At 41.3% G+C, this 12,554-nt stretch overlaps 1 protein-coding gene and 2 long non-coding RNA genes across 8 annotated transcripts in view; 1 reads left to right on the forward strand and 2 right to left on the reverse strand.

The window, feature by feature from the left end:
- Nucleotides 1–12,554, reverse strand: part of LOC145453786 (uncharacterized) — a 495,978-nt gene that overhangs the window by 308,808 nt on the left and 174,616 nt on the right. The gene's annotated exons all lie outside the window — the stretch shown is intronic.
- Nucleotides 1–12,554, reverse strand: part of LOC145453792 (uncharacterized) — a 68,091-nt gene that overhangs the window by 10,038 nt on the left and 45,499 nt on the right. The gene's annotated exons all lie outside the window — the stretch shown is intronic.
- Nucleotides 1,725–6,811, forward strand: LOC145453779 (uncharacterized). 6 transcript variants are annotated; one of them, XM_080331770.1, is made up of 6 exons: nt 1,725–2,223; nt 2,875–2,949; nt 3,143–3,469; nt 4,097–4,259; nt 5,644–5,750; nt 6,618–6,811. In XM_080331770.1, exons 3-6 carry the CDS (start codon nt 3,467–3,469, stop codon nt 6,684–6,686), a joined length of 342 nt encoding a protein of 113 aa, XP_080187896.1. In that variant the 5' UTR covers nt 1,725–2,223; nt 2,875–2,949; nt 3,143–3,466; the 3' UTR covers nt 6,687–6,811. The 6 variants fall into 6 exon arrangements, with proteins under 6 accessions (XP_080187896.1, XP_080187899.1, XP_080187901.1 ...); XM_080331772.1 differs by lacking the exon at nt 1,725–2,223 and adding an exon at nt 2,405–2,641; XM_080331773.1 differs by having other exon boundaries at nt 2,875–3,469.

Genomic DNA, 12,554 nt, shown 5'->3' on the forward strand with positions numbered 1-12,554 from the left:
CCCCTTGTAAGTCCTCGTCGAAATTGCTGGCAGAGCGACGGAAGGATTATCATATCATTTGATTGTCCCAGTTGATACATTTGGCGACGTTTGTCAGCATTGTGGCATTATGACGCTCGAGTCGTCGCTAGGCATCACGGGCATTAATATAGGCTATCACTTCACTGAAATGTAGGGTTGGAAGTAGCAATATGACGTCACGTGACGTCATGAGGTTCACGTTCGCGTTCACACAGAACCTTTCAAAAAGGTTCGCGTTCACACGAACCTGAACCTTTCAGAGGTTCACACCATCCCTACTAGCAAAGCTAATAGGCTACGTCTGACGTAATAATGAGCAATGGCATTTGAAAATCAGACGTTTGTGTTATCATGAACCTGGTATAATACATCTTCCTTGTTCACGAATGTTCAGTTTATGTCATAGTCCTTGTACGAATAAAAAGTAATCGTTCTTTCACAAAGAAATCGATTAGATATGGGAAGTAGTCGATTACGATTACGATTACTTCGGATTTTTTTCGAATGTAATCGATTGCGATTACGATTACTTGAAAATGCTGTAATCGTCGTAATCGATTACGATTACTAATCGCGATTACCCCATGTCTGGTCGAGATACGGGACTTGACCGATAAACGAGGACGTGAATATGGCGGCGCTACCTTTTCGTACTGGGCCAAAATCGCGTTCGAAACATTTCGTAAAATTTTTCGCCACTGGGTGGCGGTACAGATACGATTTTTTCAGGTACGTGGGGCACATGACCGTTAACCTACGACGTGAATACGGCGGCGCTACCTTTTCGTACGGGGTCAAAATCGCGTTCGAAACCTTTCCTAAAATTTCTCACCACCAGGTGGCGGTAGCAACCCAATTCCCAAAACAGTTCCTTGTATTGTTGACACCTAATCTCCGTGGGACATCCGAGCCAGTTCCGAGCCGTGTCCGAGTGTTCTAGTGTCCGCTTGGACAGACGGCAGGCATATACTAGGCTATCCAGGTTTAGAGTTGTCCGTTTCGAATATCCAAGGACATACCTACAGACAAACATTTAGGATAGTCCACTGAAATTCCAAATCAAATATCCTATGGATATCACAATCTGACAGTGTGCGGATATTTTCCCGTTGTCTCAGCTAAAAAGTCAGCATCTCATGTTCCTATGCTGATAGGTGCCCATATTCCATCCTTTCGAGACATTTTGAGGTGGTTCGAAAGAAAATCACACATTTACACGTTTTTTCGCATGCGCCATGTCGTCAGATAGCGTTTTTCACTCGCATGCGCTCGATCGGTCGGCAAAATGGCGTCTGCGCACATTGAATCTGTATTTCGTTATGAATTGATCAGGATTATGCTTGTCTTGACGGGAATTATATGCTGGTACTGAGGAGTTGATGCATGGTATATTCTCTTTCGGTCTTTTATTTCGAGCATGTAATAAACTTTGCAATTTTTTTACTGCAGTATGGTGTTAAACCGAAGTTCCTGTGCTGAACATCAATGAACAGTGAACACTGAACGGTAAACATTGTTAACAATTGTCGCGGCGAGGGCTTCGTGGATGAGATCATAAATGCTTTTCTCCTATATGCGCAATGCCTCAGTGCACACAGTCACGTCATTCAAATTTTCATCTGGGAAGTTCGAACTTTGAATGACTGCCAGCGGCGAGAAGCAAATGTTATCTTCTGAAGTGTATTATTTATGCACTCAGCGCTTCGCTATTGAAGTAGAGCTATGCATGGTCTAAGGTGTTACTATTTGTTCCTGCGGTGGATAACATTCGCGATCATTTAAAGACGCGCTGAGCTTTTTTCTCCGACGCCATGTGGTCGAGCGGGAATATTACAGATGATTAGCGTTTTTCACCCGCATGCGCAATTGCTCACTGCGCAGTACACACACTCCATGACTCCACGTGATTCAGGCGACCGTCTGGTGTGGTTGACTAAGCAGCTCTCATCGCCGGGAAGCATTCTCAACCGCTTGGCGCCATGCACATAGATTGGTGATCAACTTGCTACGTATATAGTCAGTAGACAATCATATGCAATAATGCATACGGTCAGTATGTCAGTTAGTTTGATTATCGCCAGGCATAACAATTCTAATCCAGACAAAGCATATATAAGTGATGGCATGTTGATACTATAACAGCAGTGGTAATCTGTTATTACGTCTTTCTTGACGAAACTTGAATTTAGGAACGGCAAAAAGGTAAGATATACTGTTTCTCGGGATTATAACATTCCATTGAGCAAGAACGTTATATATGTTGGAGTATTATTTTGTCTGTCTGCCATTAAGACTCTACTTGAGATTTCAATATTGAGATACCTCTATTCGATTCTGCCCAGCCCTACTATATCGTTATGGCTATGAGATTTATTGATAAGTGAATATATAAACGAGAATGGATGAGGAGAAAACGATCTCGAGCGGCGTATACGAAATCCTGAGCGATATAGGTGTGATTCAAGCTCTGATTCCGGTGACGATGACAAAGTTCGAAAAAAGGGCAGATGTCCTGCTAAAGCTGATCTTGCTGAAGCTCCAGCAAATCATCACAAAGGACAGTTGCGAAATAAATCTACCAGTAAAGTCATTATTGCTGGAAGTGCACCACCAAATGCAGGTTAGATCTTCCTGTAGTATCTTATCAGTCGGCTTTCTGCAAACATGATTTAACAATTTTAACGTAAGTGCTTTATAATTTTCTTAACTGTTCAAAAATATTAAGCTGAATATTTGTAAAGTCTAGCTAAATGGAGCAGTATGATGATTTTAGATACTCTCTGCACGTTTAATCACCCCATGCCTGCTAGTGTATGTGTTTGAGATGCTACTGGCTGTTATCAATCTGTTCAGATGATCATTTGCGACAAGCATCCATTTCTGAAGATGATCTTTCAATTCAAGACTGGGGATGGCCAACTCCAAATGGTGAGTTCAGTTGCTTGATCTATTATGACAGCGGCAACCAAATTGAGGTCTGCCAAGACATCTGACAAATGTTGCATACGTCGCGGTTCTACTCTCATTGCATAATGACGGCAAAAGGTTATGAAACGCGGGAGTAGAATAATTGTAGTAGAGTGAAGTTGTGTATTGTGAAGAAAAATATTCAATTGTTCAGATACTCCACTGAGCTCAACGTTTCTTGAAGGCACCAGCTTGTCAAAAACAAAGCCGAAGCGATCTCGTATGGACTTCTTGTGTAAAGAAATCGCAAAAATCAACGAGAACCAAAAAGACTTGAAACAAGATTGTAAAAAAAAACGAAAGGTTACTGGAGCAGATACTGCAATTACTACACTCCAATGGCCGACCAGTTGCTAATGAGGACCACAGCACAGGTGTAACACTCATCGAAGATATCGTTCCGGAACCATTTCAGGATGTTGTGAAACTGGAGAGCTTTCTTGAAAATGAGATCAATACTGCTAAGCAGAAGTGGAGAATGGTAAATCAATAGTATATAATAGAGAATTGTCTTGTAATACACAAGAAATATGGTACCTTGTTGCTGCGCTATAGATACATTTAGTATTCTGATACAATTGAAGGGGCACTGCGCTCAAAGATGATGTGGTCTCAAATTGAAGAGAAGAATGAACAAATTTTTTTATCCGCAGCCATTTCCTTAAGAACGCCACCGTAATGGAGCTGCAATTTATTGAAATTTCCCCAGGACCTTCACGCTCTAGCTCCCGCTGCTGCTTAGCTCGCTACATGGCATGCTGTCTTCATCGTCGCGCTTGCTCGACGCAATAAGGCAGTCACGCAGAGAATGAACTTTCGACATCATTCCTTCATAAAGATCTGCTTACAACTATATAAAATTCGTATTCTACGTGACTGCCTCTGCGTCGAGCAAGTGCGACGGTGAAGACATCGTGCCATGTGACGAGTTAAGCAGCCGCGGCAGCTGAGCCGTGAAGGTCTTGTGAAAATTTCAATTAATTGCAGCTCCATTACGGTGGCGTTCTGAAGGAAATGGCCGAAAAATTTTGTTGGTTTTGCCCTTCAAACTTCCCCACATCTGTCATATGACACTGCAATGATGTGTTAACTTGTCTTAATTTTTCAGGTAAAAGCAATGACTCACGTCGGGGGGCACTCTCTAAATGACTCTGTGAGAAAATTATATAGAAGAGTTGCAACTGCTGAAGTTTGGAGCAAGTTCTGTGTGAAGGGCAGAAATGAAAAGAAAAAGGCTTTGTGTAAACTCAGTTTATACCAAATCATATATCGTAAGTTGAACATATTTGCTGTCTCTAAATCAGTGGTTCGCAGCCTTTTTCGATGGCAGGGCCAAATTTAGAATTTCAGAGTACGGCCGGGGCCGCACGAATACCAGGGCAATGAAAGGAACCCAAAATATAGTCACCAAAATATGAAAATTGGCATTGTTCCGATCATTCGCTTGACGCCATTGGCCATTGTGTTGCCGCGCTCACATTGTTCAGAACAATCCACCATTGCTGGCTATTTCGGAGTAGTTTTATTGCCCTGGGGAGAATTCGATAATTCAAAATAAAATATGTCAATAAGATCGGGAATTGCACATATGTTGCTATTAATTACTTGTCCTCTCTGCTCACGTAATCAGATTTACCGGTAGAGCTGAGTGAGTTGTCTTGGAAATTGTAGGGCCCGTAAATAATAATTGAACATATTCGGACGGGCGGAGCCGTTGGTACGACTTTGTAACATGATGTTATTTTTTATTTCGTGACCTTCAGTCTGCTGTATCGAAAAAATATAGAATTGCCCAAACGCACTAAACTAAAAGATGCACACGATTTCGAATAAATAGTTCTTCGCTGGCACATAATTCTTCCCTGCGGGATGGTAGCCTATTTGTTTCGCGACGTTCAGATTGCCAAGACCGGAACATTCGGCGCCAGTCATTTTGGCGCCTATGGAATATACCCATATGTATTTTGAATATACATAACGAAGTTTTCGGTCAGCATTAGGGCAGTCCTTTTCGGCCAAGTTTTTTTCGCTGCCGATTGTTCTAGCACACTTATTGGAGTCGCATGTTACATGGCCTAAAACTTTATATGTCTTCGTGCGGCGCGGTAATGGCTAACGCAAATATGGCCACTTCTATAAATCTTGCGTATTTTATCTTGCTCGAAAAGTACCTAATAATTGAGGTACTTGAAAAGTTGGCATCGTGTGCTGCGCGAAAATCATTTAAAAAGTTGCATAAAATTTCATAAAATACTCCATATAATTAATGCTAATTCACTTGATAATTTTGGACCCCCTTCGTGCTCGCTCCCCCCAATTGGGGGTGGGGGCTTGGGATGCTGCTGTTACGGTCCTGTCAATATCTCTACCTATATCTATAGGTACTGCCCGTTCAATTGGAAAGTTAGGGCACATTGCATTGAAACTGCAGTGACGTAATCTTAGCAGTCTACTCAGAACTTGCGTGCAACCCTAATTGAAAACTCCCGACTCCAAGCCAAGCAAGAGTATTTTATAGACATATATTTTTTTCATAGATCGATTTCTCAATATTTTTGTGGGGGCCACAAGAACGCTAGCTGGGGCCGCATGAGGCCTTCAGGGCCGCGGTTGGGAATCACTGCTCTGAATTGTTTGACACTATCTCAAATTTAGGGGCTTGCTGCAATATTCACCAGACTGTTCTGGAAAAAGATTATGAAGACGCGGTGAGATCTGTGCTGCGTCATGCACCTGCACAATTCCAAACGCAGCAATCTAAGGTAAATAACATATGATTGTGTGAAAATATGGGATGTGGACGGAGATCATAGTTAGTGTTGAACCATACTGTGCTGCTTAGGCTTCCGAGTGTATAGCATATCTATTTTGTCAATGCCGCTGATGCGGACGATGATTCCTAATTTGCATTAGAATTATAGCTACACAATGTTTTATGAATTTGATTTGCAAAAGACTCTCGGTCTTACAGTCACTAATTCTGTTATATTTACCATAATGTCTTATTCAGTAATTTGTAATGTGTGTATCAAGCAGTGTTGGGGTCAAGTCGCTGCATTCGAGTCGCGAGTCATTGCACATTTTGACTTCAGTCAAGTCAATTGATTTCCTAAGGTGACTGGAGTCAAGTCGATTCACTTGATTTTTGGAGGTGACTTGAGTCAAGTCAAAATTCGAGTCCAGTTGGTTTTCGAAGTATGAGCATGAATCATTGCATTTTGCCAGCTGCTTGAAATACAGATTGAGTGGTCATTGATTTTGAATCAATGAACGAATATAGAGGTACGCAAAAAGGTGCTTTACCGCGCATGATCATTTGATGATTGGTCGCTCTCACGGGTTACACCAGCGTTTCGCAAACAATCCAAACATCAAGATACAGTCATCTTTATTGACACCGATTACTTGATGACTTGAAATTGACCCGTAAATTTTACTGTGAGTCACAAGTCAATCCACATTTCTGATACGCCAAGTCAAGTCATTTTTAGCAAAGTCACTCGAGTCGAGTCATACGAAAAAGGTGACTCGAGTCATCCCAACAATGGTATCAAAGTGTTTGGAATATGATAGCATTTTAAAGTATTATTTCATATTCGCTGAAATTCATTTCTCTATTAATATTTTAGATGGAGAATACAAAGAAAGACAGTATCTTGTCGCAACCTTGCCCTCACGATGGTGAAGATACGTGGTAATAAAGGCGTACACTGTTGTTTTAAAGTGTATCAAGTTCCAGCTGTTTGACCTGCCTTTTCTTCCAATGTTGCACACATTTTGTGCTATTTCGTTGATTGTAATATAATTTCCGGAAACTGGATAATCGATCGTGTAGTGTGTCTCATCCTGGTGATGGTAGGGGTAACTGTGGATAAGGCACACTGTCTAATTATGTGTTGCGAGTGTCAGATTAGGTCACATATTAGATCGTTTGGTTAGTCCCGACTTTCTCCCTCCTCTGGCCTGGGAGCGATTTCACGGACAGTCACTGACCGGTCACTGAACGTCAAGGGGAGTCCACACCTCCAGTCCGAGTGAACAGTCTAAGGATAGGTCTGGGAATTTTGATGTTACATCCATGGGCTATGTGTGGACCATCAAATGTTTGCTGGGAGGCAATATTAGGCAACCAACATCACACCCAGACCCGCGGATTGCCAGTCGAAGCTAGCCGTGAAATCGAGTTATTTAATATTTATTAATAAAAGCATGTTGTGGTGCTTATAACAGTGTGGTTTTTTGCACCACGTGACAACAAATTCCATCACTAACACAAGCTAACTTGCTCAAGTGTCACATGCTCAAGTGACGCATGCTAAAATGTGGCACATGCTAAAATGTGGCACGCTCAAGTGTCGCACATGCTCAAGAGTCGCATGCTCAATTGTAGCATGCTCAATTGTGGCATTTCCAAGTGACGCATGCCCAAGTGACGCATGCCCAAGTGTCGCATGCCCAAGTGTCGCATGCCCAAGTGTCGCATGCCCAAGTGTCGCATGCCCAAGTGTCGCATGCCCAAGTGCCGCATGCTCAAGTGTCTGATGCCCAAGTGTCGCATGCGCAAGTGTCTGCGTGCTCATCTCACCATGCGCAAGTGTTAACTTGCTGAAGTGTCCCAATCGTTATGTGCCCCCATGCTCGCGTATTACCATGCCCATATGTAACCATGTTCATTAGTCCCCATGCTAATGTGTAACCATGCTCAAGTGTCGCACGCTAAACTGTCCCCATGCCCATGTGTCCCCTTGCTCATATTTCAACATGCTCATATGTCCCCATGCGCATGTGTCCCCATGCTCATGTGTCCCTATGCTCATGTGTTACCATGCTAATGTGTCCTCATGCTGTAGTGTCGCATGCTCAACTGTCGTTTTGCATTGTGTCGCATGCTCATATGTCGGGCAACCGTTTACATCATGTGTATTTACCAGTTTACATATCCTTTGTTACATGAATTACACTGAACTAGCATGTAATAATTGTTGGCCATCGAAACTAAGTCAACAATGAATACGAAAGTGAACGAACGTTTTTGAGTCGCTAGTCATTTGTAATTAAATCAAAACTTATTGGCTGACAAACAATTCAGCCAGTAACTCTTGCAGTCTCGATAAAATGAATTTAGCTGACAAAATGTTTTAAATTAGTTGGTAGGTTCTCCGTGAAATCTCTCATTTATTCACTGTAGCATCTGAGTGCTTTTCAAAAAAAATGAGTCATAGATTTGTTTGTACCGAAAAGTATGGTTAAATTGAGACATACTTATTTTTTGCAGATTCGACGTATTCATCGACCATCTGTAATAGCAGCCATCGCATTAATAATAATCCCGATTCGCTGAAGATTGCAATTGATGGTATTTCTTGCTTGTCAGCGATGCAATGCCTTGAATTTATAACTTACTTGTCCGCAACCAATATATTTAAAGTTCCTTGTAGCATAGGAATCGGGGGGTGCGGTCAAAATATATATATACTAAATTACTAACATCTCATTTCGATAAGAAATGGAGTGATGCTGAATCGCGCAAGACGTAACAAAACTCCAATTTGTTTGAATTGAGGACAATTTGGTTAGGAGCAGGGTTACTCCACCCATGGAGCCCTCTGACTAGCCATACGCCTGGGATGAGTCAAAGATTGATCCAATTTTCAATCCACGATTATCGGTTATTTGTAAAATTAACAGGAAATCGAATTTCTTGAAATTATCTGGCCCAATCACCATTTCCTTTTTGTCTTCCTGTATCATAAAATCACCCCCACGAGCTATGAACCATTGTGCGAACAACTGTTTGAGGGAGTGCTATATGCGGTCATAAAGCATTTATGAATTACTTATAGATAGATTACTGAAATATACCGTCTTTTATTTTCGATTTATTGGCGACAGGTAGTAAAACTGGTAAGTTGAACTTGACCAAGTTACTCTGCAGTAGGCCAGTCGAGATAACGTAGTGGTATAATCCACAGCTGCAACACCAATGGGTTGTAGTCCGACCGAGATCGAATCCTGAATTCCTACCTAGGTGTTGGAGATTTATCAACACTCCTGCTCGCCATCTCATCCGTGTAAGTGATGTTGTACAAAAAGCCGAGTAGTGAGCCGTGCTACAAGTCGGCATGCAGTTACGGAATAAAAAGCTGCAATATCGGCCTGGCGTAAATAACCATAGTAGTCGACAAACACCATGAATACCACAAACTAGCAAATAGTAGGCCTAGTTTTAGTTAACAATTACGGGATTTGAATTGAGTTTACCGATTGAATTGAGGGCGCGTTACAGATCTAGTTTTGCCGAGAATGTACAATCCCTACAACGATAGTATTTGCGGTTATTGATTAGGTCTTCACGTCATCCATACTTCAATGCAAAGCCCCTTCATTCTATATGATAACGGCCATTGTACATTGTCGATTTCACCCGTTAAAGTAACGCTTGTGTAAAACAGATGCCTACGAGCATTTACGTATTACTCAGTCTAGGATGAAAAATCAATGCTGTATTTATATCTAGATTTTAGTCACAACGCAGAACTTGCCATATAGGAAGAAGAAAGTGACAACACTCGCGTGAACTTTTCCACTAAGCAGAGGACGGTTTATGATGAAGACTGTATTGATCTTGCCGTTGCTGGAAATCAGTTATCATGAAGGACATATTGAATTCCAACGACGGAAAAAGTGTGTCAATATCATTAACCTGACGGATCCTAGCGTGAACTGAACATTCTCGCTATTATCTCGCTCTCTTCTATTACATAATTCAACCCAACACTTCGCCGCAACTTCCTGGTCGGCTCCACCTGAAGAAAAGTGTACACCAGAGGTCTCAAACTCAAATGTGTTCGCGGGCCAATAGGCCTTTTGCAGGACTTCGATCACGTGACTAGGTCGCATAGCAACCACAAATTGGTTAGCAAGCTACTTTCTCGCGCACCTGCTTCAGTGCTAAATATTGCATATTGTACTGTTGATTTCTGGTTGTAAACGTTTCGGAAATTTGTTGTAGAAGTCATCAGAGATTCACCTATGCTAGATGTCAATCATGTACAGAGCATTTAGAATGATATCGTCAGAATTACGCAGAAATCCATCGGTAACGTAGTCGTATTACGGTACTCAACTCTGATCATATGTACTTAAATTTATGCATTTGAAGTAAAGCGATTGGTTTATATTCTGGTAAGAGTATTTGTTAGTTCAAGCAGAACTATTTGTCTGTTGTGGAGCCTGATTTTGGATGGAAGATATGACTGAAGCAGCCGGGACCCGCAAGGATCAGGATGTACTGTCTGCTGGTTTGGGTGCTGGCGTGCTGCTATAAAACCGCTGAACACATCTGAAGTATCTTTTGGGAGAACCTGCCATCAAGACTAAGCAAAGCAGTGCACTTTATTGTTGCCTTATACAATGCCGATCTTATTAGCACTACTTCACAACTGCGATTGAAGTGGATTTGGCAAATCACACGCGATTTTGATAAATAGTTGATGTCACCGAGCGAGATAGTGTAATGGTTGTGCGTCCGGCTGTGCCAAAGAGTGAAGTAATCCAATCCAGGCAATCAATCAAGTAATCCAGGCCTCGGGACCGTTTGTTGCACCCTCAATTGGAGCTGATGATCATTTTTCTTCGGGTAGTGGCACTTGGCAGCATGACAGAATGATAAATAACTTGTAATATAGGTGTAGAGGTCTAAATATTTTGAATTGTTCAACTGAGAAGCCATACAATAGCATAGGATGTTTAATATATATATAGTATGTAGCACATGGCATGAATTCCTAACACATCAACGTACTGGCACTGGCAGTCATTGTCTCTAGGCTTAAAAATAGCAGTATCCTATATATATTGCAATCGATATCAATCATCAAAATGCTGCAATGATTATCAACTACCACTACAATACAACTATAGTATACTATCCACACCTAACTTAATGCTGCAATAAATATCACGCAGTCAATGTCCTGCAATGTCGAATTTTGTGTCATAAAATCATAGTTGACTACCATATAACGGCTACAATGTCGATCATTTTGACGCAAGGAGTTTACATAGTTCATGAATCGAAGACATCAAACATATTTGAATCCTTGCGCATTTCCATGACACTTGCGTTTTATATAAAACGTTTACAGCCCGAAAACGATAATATACTGTATCCGAAATACGGCTACGTTAACGACGGATTTCTGCGTAATTCTGACGATATCATTCTATATGCTTTGTACAGGATTGGCATCTAGCATAGGTGAATCTCTGATGACTTCTACAACAAATTTCCGAAACGTGTACAACCAGAAATCAACAGTACAATATGCGATATTTAGCACTGAAGCAGGTGCGCGAGAAAGTAGCTTGCTAACCAATTTGTGGTTGCTATGCGACCTAGTCACGTGATCGAAGTCCTGCAAAAGGCCTATTCCCTAGTTTGTGATGACGCCGCGGGCCGCACCATCAATAAGGGGTATTCGATGTATAATTACCAAGTGGGCTTCATTTGACGCAACCTTCCAGACTGGCCTTCCACAGACATCGTGAGAATGTAGTTTACCATTGTAATAGTCACGCTTGGCACGAAAAAATAACAATTTCAAGAAATTGAATAAAATTGTTTCCTTGCCGGGCATAATTTTTCAAAATAATGAGTTATAGACACCCTACTAGAGGAAAAATGCATCATGACATGATAAAAGCTGTCGCGTTATAATATTATACCTAGTGGATATTTGACGGGCCACAATTATATGTGGAAGATTTTTGAATGGACCAAATATTGATATGATAACAGAGCATTTGAGCGGTATAGCCTAATCAGGGTTTCTAATATAGTCCTGATAAGTAGGCTATTGTTCATGTCAATGTCAGAGTCAAATTAAATCAGCGTTAGGTTTGCTTTTGACTGGAACTGATCATTGATCAATAACAACTTGAATATGATAATTATTGTGTCACAGTAATATCAGTGTTTCTTAACCTTTTTAGCAATCGTACCCCTTGTGTTTTTAATAAGATTTCTCATACCCCATGCAACTCAATTTCTAATGGTACCTACCAAAAGGCCTATTTTCGTGAAACCGCGCACTGCGCGGAGGATATTCTTCAATTGAATAATTTAGCACAGAAAATATTCCACTTTTAGTTGTTTCGCAAGGTAAGTTCAAGCTCTAACTAGACAGCATATAGGCCTACAATTTCACAATGCATCTCGCACCGACTCACGTGGTGTTTCGTGCCCCTAGAGTAAAAATGTCCAAGCAGTGAAGAATCAATTGGTCTTACAGCTGTGGAGCGCACCACGACCTTACTCACCTCCGGCGATGATAACATCGATGAAGAGACCAAAGATTACACATGATGTATAACTAACTATACATAACGAGGGCAACTGAATGCCAATGTATTCCATGTTGACTTAATTAGATAGCTATATAGCCCAGGCTACGCAACGCGACTCCGTCTGGTTGTATGATGAGTGATTTTAGAGATTGTATTGATAAAAAATGTATGTATATTAGGGTTGTTCAGATTTGAAAAATTGTCAGGAAACTTCGACC

Source organism: Botryllus schlosseri, chromosome 13 (assembly GCF_051294905.1).
Source record: "Botryllus schlosseri isolate E-star chromosome 13, Bs_hap1, whole genome shotgun sequence".
Classification (NCBI taxonomy): domain Eukaryota; kingdom Metazoa; phylum Chordata; class Ascidiacea; order Stolidobranchia; family Styelidae; genus Botryllus; species Botryllus schlosseri.

Bases quoted from the DNA above. Each gene is read 5' to 3' on its own strand.
- LOC145453779 (XM_080331773.1), top strand. The intron at 4,260-5,643 runs GTAAGTTGAACA...TCTCAAATTTAG, and splicing joins TTTATACCAAATCATATATC to GGGCTTGCTGCAATATTCAC. The intron at 5,751-6,617 runs GTAAATAACATA...TTAATATTTTAG, and splicing joins TCCAAACGCAGCAATCTAAG to ATGGAGAATACAAAGAAAGA.